The following is a 15,428-nucleotide window of genomic DNA, read 5'->3' on the forward strand; positions in this document are numbered from 1 at the left end:
TTTAAAGGTTGGGGGGAGAAAAATGGAGGGTTTGTCATGAGTTCAGGGGGCCAGCCAGCCCGGTTGAAGGGTTGGAGCTGGATAGAGATAGCTGTGTTAAGCTCGTGGCTATACACCTCCAACCCGCACACATGGTGGTCAAGTGTTAAATAACAGCATGATAGTCTGACCTTGATAATCCATCTGGAGCCAGAGTAGAAGTAAAGGTAAAATAAGAAAAGAAAAGCAGAACACAATGAGATATGATTTCTCATTCCCCATAATGATAACCAATTTTTACCTGTTAGGTTTCTTTTCTTGCTCCAGTGTCCTTTTTGCCCTCGGTACTGCCTGTTCTCCACAGTGTTAGCAGCGATATCATGGCTATCATTTTTTCAAGTGTTTTGACGTGTGGCATTGCTGCAAAATGCAGGTTGGACCGGTTTGAAAAATATAAGTTATCCCCCCCTAAAATTTAGAGTAGCCAATTATTTTTTACCCTCTTTTTCTCCCTAATTTAGTCGTTATGCCAATTAATTCCTCCCCACACACAGGGTGGGAATCTTAATCGCTGCTAACACCAGGAATACACTAGAAATCTATGACATCTTTATGCTACGTTCATTGAGAAGGACTAGGTAGGCTAATTTCACCAAATGTTTGCCGATTTTTGCTGAATGTTTGCCTATTATGACGACGTGCCTAGAATAGGGATGCTAGGGTTCATGTAGCTAAGTTAACACTCAGGATTTTACTGTGTAGCAATTTGTCAGCAGACAATGTAGCGAAATACATCAGTGGCACTTTATTGTGTGTGACATATGCACATATTGGCTCCATCTGTGAAAGACAGCAAGCGTTTGAGGTGGTTGAATATCCGACTCTCTGAGTTTCTGACCTCTACTGCCCGAGAGAATCAATGGGAATTGTGCATCATGAATTACCTCTCTCCCTCATTTCTCAAATCTGTTCCAGACAGACGATATCAGGCTCTCGCATATCGACGCTGCGTGAGAGAAACGGACAATGTTCTCAGATATTTTTTTTCTCTTCTTTTTCCCCTGAGATGTTGCAGTGGATCAGAGCCTGCAGTTGTTCAGTGCAACTTCAGCAAAGAGTCCTTATCCCATTCAATCCGGGAACGCATCTACAAATGTCTTCAAAATCCTAACAGTTGTCTGAAAAACGTATGTTGCTATATCAGTGGTGCTCAGACGTTTTCATGTCAAGGGCCCCCAAAATGTATATGTATTTGGCCGCGGACCCCCATCTCAAAATATTTAGATCCAGGGAACCCCCAGAAGCAAAGTTTTCTTTGACATGATTTTTTGAAAAAATAGCCAATCTACAAGTTCATAGCGCAGAACTCGCTGTCGTGCTATGAGCTTGTATATCGTCTATTTTTGAATAGCCAAAGTATAAAATAATGGTTATATCTAAAATCTAAAATGACACAGATGCGTTCCCGGATTGGATGGGTTATCTGAGCACAACGGTCTGACAGAGTGGTGCAATGGAAAGGTAAAATGAAGGGAGATTATTATGCACCTTATCAAGCTGACAGAAGGACGCCATTAGCATTGCTACTGTCAGCTGTACCTTGCAAGCACTCAGACAGTTCACGTGTATCCTAAACAAAGCAATATTTTCAGGCTAGGTTTTTTTCAGGGCCACATTCTCTTCAGTCTCTTTTTTTCGGGCCGGCATTGGCTCAAGAGGTAGAGCGGCCACTTGGGGAATCTGAATGTTCCCGGTTCGATTCTGGGTCCCCCCCCCCCCTGGGTTAGTGCGAAGTGTCCTTGAGCAAGACATTAACCCTTAACTGCTCTTGATGAGCAGGTCGGTACCTTGCATCGTTTCTTCTGCCATGTGTGTGTGTGTGAATGGGTGGTTAAGCACAGCATAAAGCGCTTTGGTTAACCCATTCAACCCATGAATGCATCTGTGTCATTTTAGATTTTAGCTATAACCATTATTTTATACTTTGGCTATTCAAAAATAGCTATTTTTGAAAAGCCAAAGTACAAAAATCTTTTTGGTATGCGCCTGGACCGCTAGGCCAGCGGGCGCCCTGAATATATATTTTTAAAGCTAACATTTGTAAAATATTTTGTTCCAGGGACCACCAGAAGCAAAGATTTGAGTCAAAAATGTTCCCTTTAAAAAATATATACTAATAATTGCACGAATGTTCAAGATTTTTCAAAAATAGCAGATCTACCTGTATCTGCTATTTATGGATAGCCAAAGTATAAAATGATGGTGTAAGTGGTTACACAGATGCGTTCCCGGTTTTAATGGGTTAAGCACATTATAAAGCGATTTGGTTAAAGGCACCAAGCCGCACCATTTACCATTTACTATTTGATGTATAGCCCCAAGCTATCAAAATCTAAGACCTGTGGATGGATGGAGACTGTGTCCCAGTTCCATCCATCTATTTGTAAAATGTGCGTACAGTCATGCGACTATCTGTGTACTGCATGACGTGCCCGGGGAAATGCCTCAATGTTTATGCTGTTAACGTCGTGTTACCTCATTCTCCTACTATGTCTTTAAACATGCGTCCATAAGACCACTGTGACTCAAGGCTAAGGGCATGTTGGGTAATTCACCTAAAAAAAGCCACCCCCACCTCCTCCTGTTTTCTTTTCGTGAAGGGGGGGTTCTAAAATAAAATCAGCTGTCACTGTATGCCTGGGCCTCAATAAGCTCAGTAAGCTGAGGAGCACACTACTGGAGCTGGTCTCCGCACAATACCCCCCCTCGCTGTCTCTGTGGCCAGGATTGGGCGTTCGTGACCCGGGCAAAGCTCGGTGACCAACCACCAAAACCCCCCCCTCCCATCCGCCTTGAAAGTTCTTTCCTGGAGGTCCAAGACCAAACAATTTTCCTTCTCACTGGGATTCTATTGGCATTTGCTGTAGAGAGCAGAACAAGAACAAGGTGAGCCTCACGTGCGTGTTATCGGCATTTGAAAGTTGACTTACGTAATGGCTGACGCATGTATAGCACTTTGAATACCTCATGGAGTGATTGACTACACAAAAGGCAGGTGAGAAACTGTAGATGGCTTATTTTTTTTTTTAAAGATTTTTGCCAACTCGAAATATCCTCTGCGTAAATAAGGAATGATAGTTATTTAACCACTTAAACTCATTAACTGGGGTTCCCCACGGCTCTGTATCTGGCCTGCCCTTTTTTCCCCTTTTGACCAAATATCTTTGTTGAAAATAGCTGTGTTGTGAGCTTGTAGATCTGCTATTTTTGTTGAATGCTTGTCCCAGAATAGGGACGCCAGGTCTCATGTGGTTAAGAGTATTAATCACAGTTCCTGTATGTAGGGTAATTTAACTTTTGTTGGAACGTTGTAGTTCTTATACAAAATGAGATGTTGAGTTCTCATAATACGTACCTGGACTGTTACAAAAACGTGCATGCCCCTCCCCACATTTTAGCGCCGACCAGACATGACCCGCTGATATCTTAGCCAGAGTATTCTGAGAACATGACAGGCCTGAGACAAAGTACTTAACCTAGCACATGGGAGCACTCGAGGGCACAAGAACATCCTATTTTCTTTTTTTTCACAGTTCAATTATTGTGCTGTTTTGATTTTTTTTTCTTTTTCATGCCTGCAAATCACCCATGCGTGGATGACATTTCAATTAATGTCAATCTTTTTTTGGTTTCCTGGCTCTCAGACCTCTGAAGGGAAAAGCCCCTGGCCACCAGTTTGGCTAGCGAACAGAAAATGTGGGCTTATTTCAGTCACCGACGTGGGCAGAGAGCAGAGGAAAGGCAGGGGCCACATTTCTGCACACACACAACTCTCTCTCTCTCTCTCTCTCTCTGTCTCTCTCTTGCTCTCTTTCTCTCCCTCATCGACACACGTACTCACTCTCTCGCCTCGCCCTCGGGGTTATATTTTCTCCTCCTTTCTCAGACATGCACCCTCTCCATATTTTTCCACCCGAGTCAGTCTTTTGAGAGTAAAAGAGCTGAATATATTTGGTCTCTCTCTCGACGCAGCAGCAATCCACCTTTGAGCGCTTAAGCAAGGAAAGCAGCTACAGCAGGGGTGCCGGTGTGGCCCTGGGCTTGGCCCAATATAGCCACTGAATCGTGCATACCAGCCTCGTGGCCTGTCTGCCGGCATGTCTGCCTTCCCCATCGACTGCTCGCCAATCTTCCTCCCCTTCCCTCCCCTCTCCTCTCCTCTCCTATCACTGGTGCCAGCTGAAAGCACCACCGTCATGGCAGTTGAAGAGATTAGCAGCTAATAAGAATCAGCAAAAAGAAGAATGAGGTCGGTAAAAAGAGAGAGATATCAGTTTTCGCTCTGGAGAGGCATGTGAGAAGTCCAGCGGCTTCTCTCTATCAAAAGGCAGGAGTTGATATCAGCTAAGTGCTTGCCCAAGGAGTAGGCCTTTAGGATTTTTCTCGTTTTGTGTTGTGCCACCCCCCCACCCCCCCGATACGATATCACAAAGGTAAATAGAGACTAAGCCCCCATTTAGACTGAGGCATTTTAGGCGATAAAGCCGTTTAAGAGCATCATTAAGGTTGAAGTTGCCAGCATTGCTAATTAAACGTTGGTTAGCGACAGTGCCAATAAAACGCTGGTTATATCCAGTGAGGAGATTGGGAGGACTCTTTGAAAGCACAGAGAAACTGAGTGTCTGTGTACTTTTGAAATGTCCTTGACATCTTTTTATTACTCTCTCTCTCTCTCTCTCTCTCTCTCTCTCTCTCTCTCTCTCTGTGTCTCTCTCTGTGTCTCTGTCTCTGTCTCTGTCTCTCTCTCTCTCTCTCTCTCTCTCTCTCTCTCTCTCTCTCTCTCTCTCTCTCTCTCTCTCCCTCTCACTCATTCACTTCCTCTCTCTCTCTTACACACCAACATTCGCTAACTCACATCCGCTCTCACTCTCTACCCTGTAACAGGGAAACATGACTCTGCAGACAGGGCCGCTTTATAAAAAGCAAGGACATCTTCACGGTCCATTCCTGTTCCCCCCTCATGCGTTACCTCAGCTCACTGCTATTCGAACTCTGCACCCGGAGAGCATGCCTTCTCGGAAGCCTGAGATACCCGAGATACTGTTGTCACCGGTGTGGCTCTTTGGCCCCGAAACCCCTCGTTCCCCCGTCTGTCCCGACGGCAGACGGCCCCAGACTACATGACGTGGGCTCTCACTCCCGGTGATAAATGAGAGGCATTATCCCCGGTGCTTTCTGTTCACGCCGGTGTCTGGTTTCGTTGTCGTGACCTCGGGTGTAGGATGTCTGACCTGTATTTATGGGATGCAAACTGGTTGGGTGGGGGAGGGGGAAATGAAACGATTTATTTTCGGTTGTTGCGGTCGTTGGATGGTTGCCGGAGGCTCTGCGTCTCTCTCTCTCTCTCTATTTCTCCCTCGGCGTGGTTATTGGTTGCGCTAACATGCCGGCGGTAGCAGGAGGCTAAAAGTGGAGGAGTGATGGGAACGTGGTTTTATCACGTGGCTTATAGAGCACATCTGACTCATGTCCGGGAGTCGTGCGGTGTAACCCCGGCAGAAGAACCCATATTGTGGCTCGGTTTGAGTGCAGATCAAACCGGGTGGGCACTTGACTGACTCTGGCAAATGCTTAATCCACGTTTTCCAGGAATAGGACGTATCGAGTGAGAGTAGCTGGTGTATTCATAGGTTTTCTATAAGCAGGCTGAGGAAGACATTTTGGTGTAGCTTGCTATGCAGTAGCACATGAGAGGTATGTAAGGGCCTAGAGTACGAAGCAACCTATTCTTAACCTTAGTAGTATTCTGTGGAACCAAATGAGATGTTCAGTTGAGTCAGTTGTAGTCTATAGAGGCAGGGTTCGATTTGCCTGGGGGGGGATGGTTGGTGAAAATCTATGCCTTCTGGTATCCCTCCTCTGGTTATACATTTTTTAACACCGGTAGGGATGTTTATGGCCAGCATGTGTTTCCTTTGGGAACATTATGTTTGATAATGTCCCAATTAAGCAATTTAATAATGTATGTCATTAACTATGAAAAATAACTAATCTACAACCTCACAACGCATGGCAGTGCCACATGTTGTGAGCTTGTAGATCGGCTATTTGCAAAAGAATTCGTACAACGAAATATACTGTAGAGCTGAAGTGGGTAGGAAAACGCCTGCCCTCTGTTTCTTGTTTTTTCACTAATCAAACCCTCTGTAGAGGCCAACCATTAATCCAGAACCCCGGAGGGGGAATCTGATTTCACATAAACATTTCAGCCGGTATTGAATTAGTGGTAATAATAACACCACAAGCGGCAACCTGTGTTGCAAGAAAAGCAAGAGAAAAAACAACATCTGAGTGATTCTGAAATAATATTTTGCAAAAGGTTTACGCTGTGAGAGCGAGATAAAAGTATTTGTGTGGACTGCTGCTTTCATCCCACAGCGGTCCATAGAGAGAGGGTAAGACCAGCGCTGTGAGAGCTTCAGGGTCTACTGTGGGTGGACGCTGGACCCTGCCGCAGCCTCCTCAGATGTTTAATGATGCTTTGTAGCACACAAGAGTCAAATGTAAAATCAATGCTCTCCTCTAATTGGCTCTCCGCGGGGACGCCCCGCCAACCAACGCACAGAACCGCTTACGCCTGATTTATACTCGGTTGAGCGAGGTGGCGCGCACCAAAATTCTCTGATCTGCAAACTCACAACGCGTCACAGCACGACATGTCGTGAGCTTGTAGATCCACTATTTCCGGTGCACGAAACACCGGCCCACAACTAAGTACACAGTAAATCATCCTTTGGAAATGTGTTTCTAGCCCTCTGTCCACCTCCTGCCAGGCTTCATTGTAGAATAGATATTTCACCGTCTACAACAATTCAGAGCTGTGTTAACAATATTGTCTTTGATGTTCAGTCTTTCTGCCCTTAAGGTCGGGTTTTGGTCCTCGGGGTTAGAAAAAAAAAGTGCACTATTGACAAAACTGTTAGCTATAAAAGATCCGACGTTGAGATATTACCTTTAATGCTGTTTTTCATCTTCATAGTGAATCAGTCGAATGATATACACTTTGACCATGTCTAAGGTGTTGTTCAGACTTCAGGAAAATCCAACTTGTTTCTCAAATTGGATCTTTAGGATTGACTGTGTCCACGCTGTTACTTGCAACTGATCAAATCGGATTTGTGTATCCAGGACAACACCAACATTATTCCTATCTTGATAGGCCATAAATGAATGAATTTGAGCTGCCAGTCTCAACATAGCCTATACAGTATGTCCCAGCTGAAACAACTATTTCGGTTTGATCCGGTCACCACATCGAGGTTAACGTATGATGGCGGGGACATTTGCATACAGTACATTACGTTGCACCGAAGCATTCATTATAAAATGTCCCATACGTCCAATTATGAAATGTCAAGGTCTGGTCCTCCAGTCTTCATTGAGCTGGCGAGCTGAAGAGCAACGAGGACGAGTTCAAATATCAGCCGGCGCCCCCAGGGGAGTGAATGTAGATGTTTGACATCAATCACACATTTAGCACATTATGTCATCATAGTAACGACATGCAAATGAGTCGTACTGTCTGAGAATGGCTCTCAAAATGGAACGATCCCGATCATGCATCTGTAGAGGATCCATTTGGATACAATAAACATTTACACGGAGGACTTGACTGTGTATTGACAATCTATAACAGTGGTTCTTAATGTTGGGTCTGTGGGCCCCCCCAGGTTGTCCTTGAGGAGGTTCCAGGGGGTCCCCAGCTATTAATAGTTAGGAACTAAATGGATCCTTACGGGGCTGTGTGTGTGTGTGTGTGTGTGTCTGTGTGTGTGTGTGTGTGTGTGTGTGTGTGTGTGTGTGTGTGTGTGTGTGTGTGTCTAGCTGCGGGCAGCGCGGGTGGAACCAGGTCGGGGCATCCAGAAGAAAGCGTCCGGAACCAGAGGAACGGGGCCTCCGGGGCCGAGGAGCAGGGGTCGGAACCGGTGTCAGTGAAAGAGCGCCTGGCCCAGTATCAAGCAGCTGTGTTCAAGAAGGAAGTCACCAGTTCATCGGTAAGGCGATACTTCCACACGGATGTTGAAACGAGATGCCACCCAGGGATACGCAGGCAGATAACAACACACAAGTTCACACGCATGTGCGCGCGCAGGCACACACACACACACACACACACACACACACACACACACACACACACACACACACACACACACACACACACACACACACACACACAGTAAGGATGGTATTTAAGTACATTTTATGTACTTTTACTGCACTTGAGTTTTCCATTTTCTGAGACTTTATTCAGACTTTATATTGTACACTACATCTCAGAGGCAAATACTGTGCTTTTTATTCCTCTACGATTAATTGACAGCTTTAGTTGCTTTAGCAGATTTAAATTATTAATACCAAACATACAAAAATAAATTGTATTTAATTATATGTCACCCAGCAGTTGAAGTTTTAAGGAATTAAATCAGCCTCATCTTAACCAACTTTAACATTTAACAAAAACGTGAATGCATTACTAATACAATAATATTATGAATGGGCCATTCTGCATAATGATTACTTTTACTTTGGCACTGAAAGTACATTTTGACACAAGTACTGTACAATTTCAAACGCAGGTCTTTAATGTAAACAGATTATTTCTACATTGTGGTATTGCTACTTTTACGTCATCTGAGTTCTTCTTCCACCACGGACACACATACACACGCACGCACGCTCAAATACAAATATATACTGTACAACTACTGCAGATTCACATTCTTTGAAAAAAATGGTAAAAAAAACTCCAGTAAAGAGTTGTACTCTGTGCTAAAGACGCATTAGCTCACATTGTGTTGCTAGTTGCTAAACCCTGTCCATTTTCTTTCTTTAAAATAAAATCATTTAAAATATCCCCTGGACAATGAAAGCAGCGAGTTTGAGAAGGCCGTCTGCACCGATGCACTTTATGAAAGCCATAATTGAATGTACGGAGCATGCATTCAGTCAGGCTTTATGTCAGGCCTGTTCGGGAAATAAAGCGCCCTGAACTGGAACATTTATTTTCTTCTACAGCTTACTGCTAGAATGCAGTTCAATTTCACTGTCTTTTGTGAGGAGGACTCTCTCTCACACCTACTCACCCACACGCACGCACGCACGCACGCACGCACGCACGCACGCACGCACGCACGCACGCACGCACGCACGCACGCACGCACACACACACACACACACACACACACACACAAGGACAAACAAATGTCCTTGCTTCTATTGATGTGAACAAGGTGGTATAGGAGTGCCTATATTTCATTCTTTAACCACTTGAACCCTAGCTTTGCTATTATAGGGGCAACATTCGATCAATAAGCTATTTGACCTGCAAGCTTACATTCGATCAACAAGGTCACAACGTGTCACATTGCAACGCGTTGTGAGCTTGTAGATTGGCTATCTTCGGGCGAAGACATTTGGTGTAGAGGGGAAACAGTGTGGACCAAGTACAGAGCCGACCACGGTCAAACCGATCCACAAGCTGTGAGCTTGTAGGTCGGTCGCCTATTTTGGGCAAAGAGATTTGCTATAGACAGAAAAAAGTGGTCCAAGTACAGAGCCAACTCAGGTCCAGTTTCCTAAGTCTAGAGGGTTTAAGTGGTTAAAGGGATAGTTCACCCCAAAAATGACTTTTTTTCTATCGATTAACTCACCCCATGGAGACTCCACCGGCTGATTGAGTCTCCACCGGTCGTCAAATTATTGGCTTAGGAATGCGACAAAAACAAAAACATCTCCATGAATTCAAGGCTTCATGGGGTGTGTAATTGATATAAAATACAATTTGTTTTGGGTGAACTATCCCTTTAAGTATTACTTTACTACAGTAAGTATAGTGGGTTTAAGTGGTTAAATCGATTAGACACCCTGGACGTTTTAACGCTGGTCCAGGGTAGCAGCATGCTGCAACAACACCAGAACTGTAAACAATAACATTTAGCGATGCCTCAATTTAATAGCTGTGCTATTTATTATTCCGGCGGTTGGGAGCTTGCACGTCGAGTCATATTTTATTCTGTAAAAAGCATCTTTGAATTCTGAGTGATGGATTCCGGCAGGCTTCACATCGTGTCCTTGAACCTAATGTACCTCGCGATGATGCATGATGGACTGATTTAGCAGCACCCTGTAGCTTCTGCATCACCCAAGTCATTCATCAGACAGCGCTCTGGCGGTCTCACGCAGAGGTGACACACCTCTGCCGGGAGTCTCCGTGCGCCGGTGAGGCACGGCGCTTACGCGTCAAATCGAGTCAAGTCGGAATGTATTTTCATATCACAATTCATATGCAGGGAAGTCTTCACTTTATCAACTTCAAGATGCTTCAGGATCACAATGCGAGACTGAAATGTGGGTACATGTGACTAAGGACAGTCCTATTTAGGACCAGCTTTGCTCACCTTTCTATAAATATATGGTACGGTGAGGTCAGTTCTATTTCTGAAGCGCCTTTCAAAACAAGATTTACCAGCTGCTTTATAGTAAAGCAGTAAAACAGGATATAACAATACACATTCAAATTGGCACAGAAGGCAGGCAACACATTGTAAAACAACGTGCTTTTAGCGGCTCTTTAAAATAATCAACTGTCTTATTGCCAGGGGAAGGCGGTTCCATGGAGTGGGGGCTACAGTGGCATGATGGAAATGACAAGAAAACAAATTAAAGAATAGCTTTCTGTTTCTTGTAATGCGCAGCAAGCTCCTGAGTGCCAATTAACACTTGTGACAGCTAGAAGCCCTTGGCCGGAAGACCTGAGGGAGGGCACCATAGTTTGGATATTTAACCACATAAACCCTAGCGTCGCTATTTTGACCTTTTCATAACATACGAACATGCAAAATGGGCAAACATTCAGTGAAAATTGCACATGTACAAGCATACAACGCTTCGCATTGCATGTTAGTTAACACTCATTTTGCAATTGGGGTTTATTAGATGCTGGCTTCAACCTCCCTTGACCTCAAATAACGCTCCTGGAGTCTTTCTCATTAGCCATCAGTTGTGTTAGGGTGTGTGTGTGTGTGTGTGTGTGTGTGTGTGTGTGTGTGTGTGTGTGTGTGTGTGTGTGTGTGTGTGTGTGTGTGTGTGTGTGTGTGTGCGTGTGCGTGTGTGCGTGCGTGCTCGCTCGCGTGTGTGCGTGCATGCTTGCGGCCTGGGTGTCGTGTAGCTTCACCACGCTAATTGACAGATGATGTGTTTGGATGACGGATGTTGTTTTGATCTCGGCGGCTTGTCATATCCTTGAGTCTGCTGTTACCTCGACATGATAAATGATAGACAGCTAAGCTTGCTGGCTTACGTCGTTACAGGAATGCTAGGAATGCTAGGAAGCTTATGAACAGCCCCACCCCCAGGCAGCCTGTGTGTGAAAACAGAGCCAAGGACACTGGCACATAGATGTTTATAATGTCAAGGACCACTTCATTTAACCATCTTCAACCTATCTTCATATAATTGGTCTTCACTAATGTTCATTATAAGATGGCACTATTTTGTCTATTTGTTCAGACAGTTCAGAAAACTGCCTGCCAGTGACCTCGTCGGTAGGCAGGTGTGGAAACGAGATTTATTTATTTCATTTCATTTTATTTTGATTAATGCAAGAATAATGGCTTCTATTTCAGCATGCTAACTTGACAGGAAGAGAAAGGCTGTAGTTTCTGTTAGCTTGGAATCCCCATCAACAATATCATTGTTAGCCATGTTTCTGAACCGTCCACAGCCCTCCTCTGAGACAGACAGAGTGAGTAGACAGAAATAGAAAAATCTTATAGTGAGCATTAGTGAGGGTGAAGTGGACCATAAAGTAAGCACCTTGCACAAAGCACCTTCAGTGCTAGGACAAAGAACTGTCTTCTCTGATGATTATTCCCCTTTTTATTAGCTTGTTATGTTATATATGCATATTATTATTACTATTATTATTATTATTGCTGCTGCAATAACCAGAACAAAATAATGTTACTCTTATGTATCCGTACACAAGATGTAACAATAAAGAAACGACGCACACATGACGTCGCTGTATGTCCAAAACCGTTACTTGTGTTCCACTGGATGGACAGAATGGATGGTAGTTATTATTTGGTCACTGGCTCTTGTGTGTCTTCACTTTGGACACGACGCGCTTGACACTGTCATACAACAAAGTATAAAATTGGGCATTGATTCATGAAAAAGATTAAAGATGAAATATGGAATTTCGATATGGTGCACTGCATACACACCTACAGGAAGCAGCCTCTATGAATTAACTTCACCATCTGTGTAGTGTAGTTGAAAACCGAGAGAATATAATTGTGCTTCTGCAGACAGAAAGTGCTTTAATTAATGGAGACAGTATTATAGTACTTCATTAAAGAATGAACGGACAATCCAGAAAGGAGCTTATTAGCGCTCCTCGTTCAGATGTTGTTGTCTTACAGTCTTAAATACTCCTTTTTTATAGCTACTACAGTGAATTATTAATTGAAACCTTGACTAATTCTGTGTTTCTCTGTTTGTGTTTTTGGCAATTTGCACTGCACAGCAGTTTTGACCTTAAGATTGGAGCTGCCCATTTTCCATTACATAATTGCTACCAATTAATTTTTAACAGACATTGTTGGTGCTTTTAAATGTCTGCCGTTGTATATTATTTGTCTACTACTTGCACGGTTCACCGCTAAAAACATTTAATTAAATAAATAATCTAATTAAAGAAAGGTCTCTTTTTCCTCTTATATTGGGCCGCTCTTATAGTGAGCTGGGTAATAGATTGTTTTCTTCTGCACACTGTACTTGTTCTTGTCTGCTTGCATAGACCTAATAATACACATGGACCCAGCAGAGCCTATAGGTTAAAGGGATAGTTCACCCAAAAAACTCCGCCAGTTATCAAATTATTGGCCTAGGGATGCGACAAAAACTGAAAAATCTTTGGGGTGAGTAATCGATAGAAAAAAATGACATTTTGGGGGTGATCTATCCCTTTAAGAGCTAAAAGTAGTCTTGCCCAATGCTTTTTACTCCCTCTAGGGGATCAAACTGGAACTGCCCCCCCACCTCGGTATCTCGACCAGTTCAGTGAGATGGGCTTTCAACGCCAGCAGTATTGTTTGGGGAAAATGCATATACCATCAGAGAAAGCTGCTAAACATTAAGCTCTTGACCACTGGCCATAAGTGAACGGTTTCCACATGCTAAAAGACACCATTAGGAAGAGAGATCAGTTCACTTTGTATTACATCCAATTACCTCCATCTGTTATACCATACCCCAGTGGTTCTCATCTCCACTCCTTAGGGAGCCACAGAGCTGCCGCTTTTCATTCCAGCCACTTAATAAGGGACCAATTTAGACCTGGGACAGGTTTCCCGAGGTACCATATGCCCATTAAGATATACATTAATAATGAAAGCTATGTACTTTCCTTTTTGTTTTCTAGGTAATGGATGACTCTGAGGCGTGTTCGCTGCCAGGAGGGCTGGCCAGTGTCAAGAAACAGTTTGAGAGCCAGGAGTTTGCCTCTTCCTCCTCCACTTCCCAGAGCACCGTCACCCAGTATAATGTCCAGCAGAGATCTGTGCAGGTACAGTGGAGATGTCTCTGAACCCATCGTAACCACTTAACCCCATACGGTTGAGCGAGGTCCCCCAGGGCTCTATACCAGTCTTTTCTGTTTGCTGTGGGTTTAAGTGGTTAACCACATGGACACTAGCACCCCTCTTCTGAGCAGTGGTGTAAAGTACCTAAGTATATTTACTCAAGTACTGTACTTAAGTACAATTTGGAGGTACTTTTGCTTTACTGGAGTATTTCCAATTGTCTATACTTTTACTTCTACTCCACTACATCTCACTGCAATTATTTGAAAACTTTAGTTATAGTTACTTTGCAGGTATAAATTATTATGTTATAAAACATACATGAACCACTTTAGCCCTATTTTAAACCTAAGCTATTTGAAAAGAGCCGATGTACAAGCACACAGCGTGTCGCATCGCGTTGTGAGCTTGTATATCTGCTATTTTCAAACATTTTAGTACTTTTACTTTTGGTACAGTTTGATACCAATACCTTTTTACTTTTACTCAAGTACATTTTTAATTCCGGACTTTTACTTGTAACAGAGTACTTCTACATTGCAGTATTGATAGTTTTACTTAAGTAAAACATTTGAGTACTTTTTCCACCACTGCTTCTGAGCTTGTCATAATTGGTGAATCTGCTACAAAAATAAAATAAATTCCATGAAAATAGAAGAGCATTCGGGGGAAAATAGAACATTCAGCAAAAATAGCTGATCTACAAGCTCAGATGTGAGCTTGCAGAACGTCTATTTTCCACAAAGTTATGTATAACAAACTATTTAGGCTTCAAGTGGTTATGGGGTCATGGGTGACTCGCATCATCCCCTTTTCTGTAAACATGTACCTGTGTACTGTACGTGTTCCTATTTGTTATTTCAAATAGCGCTACTGTATTCCTGAACATATATACTGTAGAGCTCTCTCCCTCCAAGCCAGAAACCAGAGAAGTAACTCGTAAATGCTGCATTTGTGATGTCTTGTGTATGTTTTCAGATACTGTAGCAAGGCTGGAGAAGTGAAATATAGAGAGAATAGAATAGATTCATAAAGACAAGTAACTGGTAGAGTGTGGGGGAGTTCAGCGTTCACATTTCCAGCAGACCCCCCCGGGTATGAGCTATACTACGGCTCATTTTGAGTATAAAACTGGTATACAAATTAACCCATGTTGTCCGTGACATATGGAGGAAAATCGAACAGCCTCTGAAAGGTTTCAGCGCAGCTGTGGCTCATTATGAGAGACATGGCTGATAAAGGCCTGGACTCCGTAAGGGCAGATCAAGGAACTTTGCTCGCCTCATTGGCTCACTTTACTCTCCGCCTCCCTCAGTCGTCGCACGTGAGGAAAATGCCAGATCGAGCCTGGGCAGTCATTGATGGGTGGGGCTAAAGGGAGGCGCCGTGGTCTCTCGCCAGACCTCGGCGACGTAAGGTCAATCCAGAGCCCACCGCCATGCCACTCACCCCATCTGCTCGCTCAGGCGAGAGGCAGAATGGGTTCATTGAGCATGCGAGGGTCTCTTCTGAATGCTTAATGGTTCGTATCGGGGTTCGGTAGAGGATAAAGGAATGTCTGTCGTTATTTTTGTTAGGGTGCCACTTCTCGATGCGCAGACACATCCAACCACTCTCTCTGCTCAATGCATCTGCATACAGATATACAGTACAATGTACAAATATGGTTTTGAAGGAAGGAATACATTATACTGACACAAGCGTTTTCAGAAGCGCAGAGGTTTCTTGTATTTTCGATCGTGGGAGGACACATCTTCTTCTTCAAATTGCGCACGTCCCGCCGTCTGAGAAAATGGCTGA

General features: G+C 43.7%; 1 protein-coding gene across 3 annotated transcripts in view; it reads left to right on the top strand.

Moving 5' to 3' along the window:
* Positions 1-15,428, top strand: part of xirp2a (xin actin binding repeat containing 2a) — a 57,976-nt gene that overhangs the window by 28,315 nt on the left and 14,233 nt on the right. For 2 of the 3 annotated variants that reach the window (XM_084051316.1, XM_084051317.1), the window contains exons 3-4: positions 7,864-8,033; positions 13,469-13,612. In XM_084051316.1, coding sequence (XP_083907442.1) covers positions 7,864-8,033; positions 13,469-13,612 — 314 coding nt within the window. Of the gene's footprint in view, positions 1-2,703; positions 2,926-7,863; positions 8,034-13,468; positions 13,613-15,428 lie in introns of those variants that run through there. The other variant, XM_084051318.1, reaches the window with a different exon arrangement.

The sequence above is a fragment of the Gymnoscopelus microlampas genome, assembly GCF_963454915.1.
Source record: "Gymnoscopelus microlampas genome assembly, chromosome: 24".
NCBI lineage: Eukaryota > Metazoa > Chordata > Actinopteri > Myctophiformes > Myctophidae > Gymnoscopelus > Gymnoscopelus microlampas.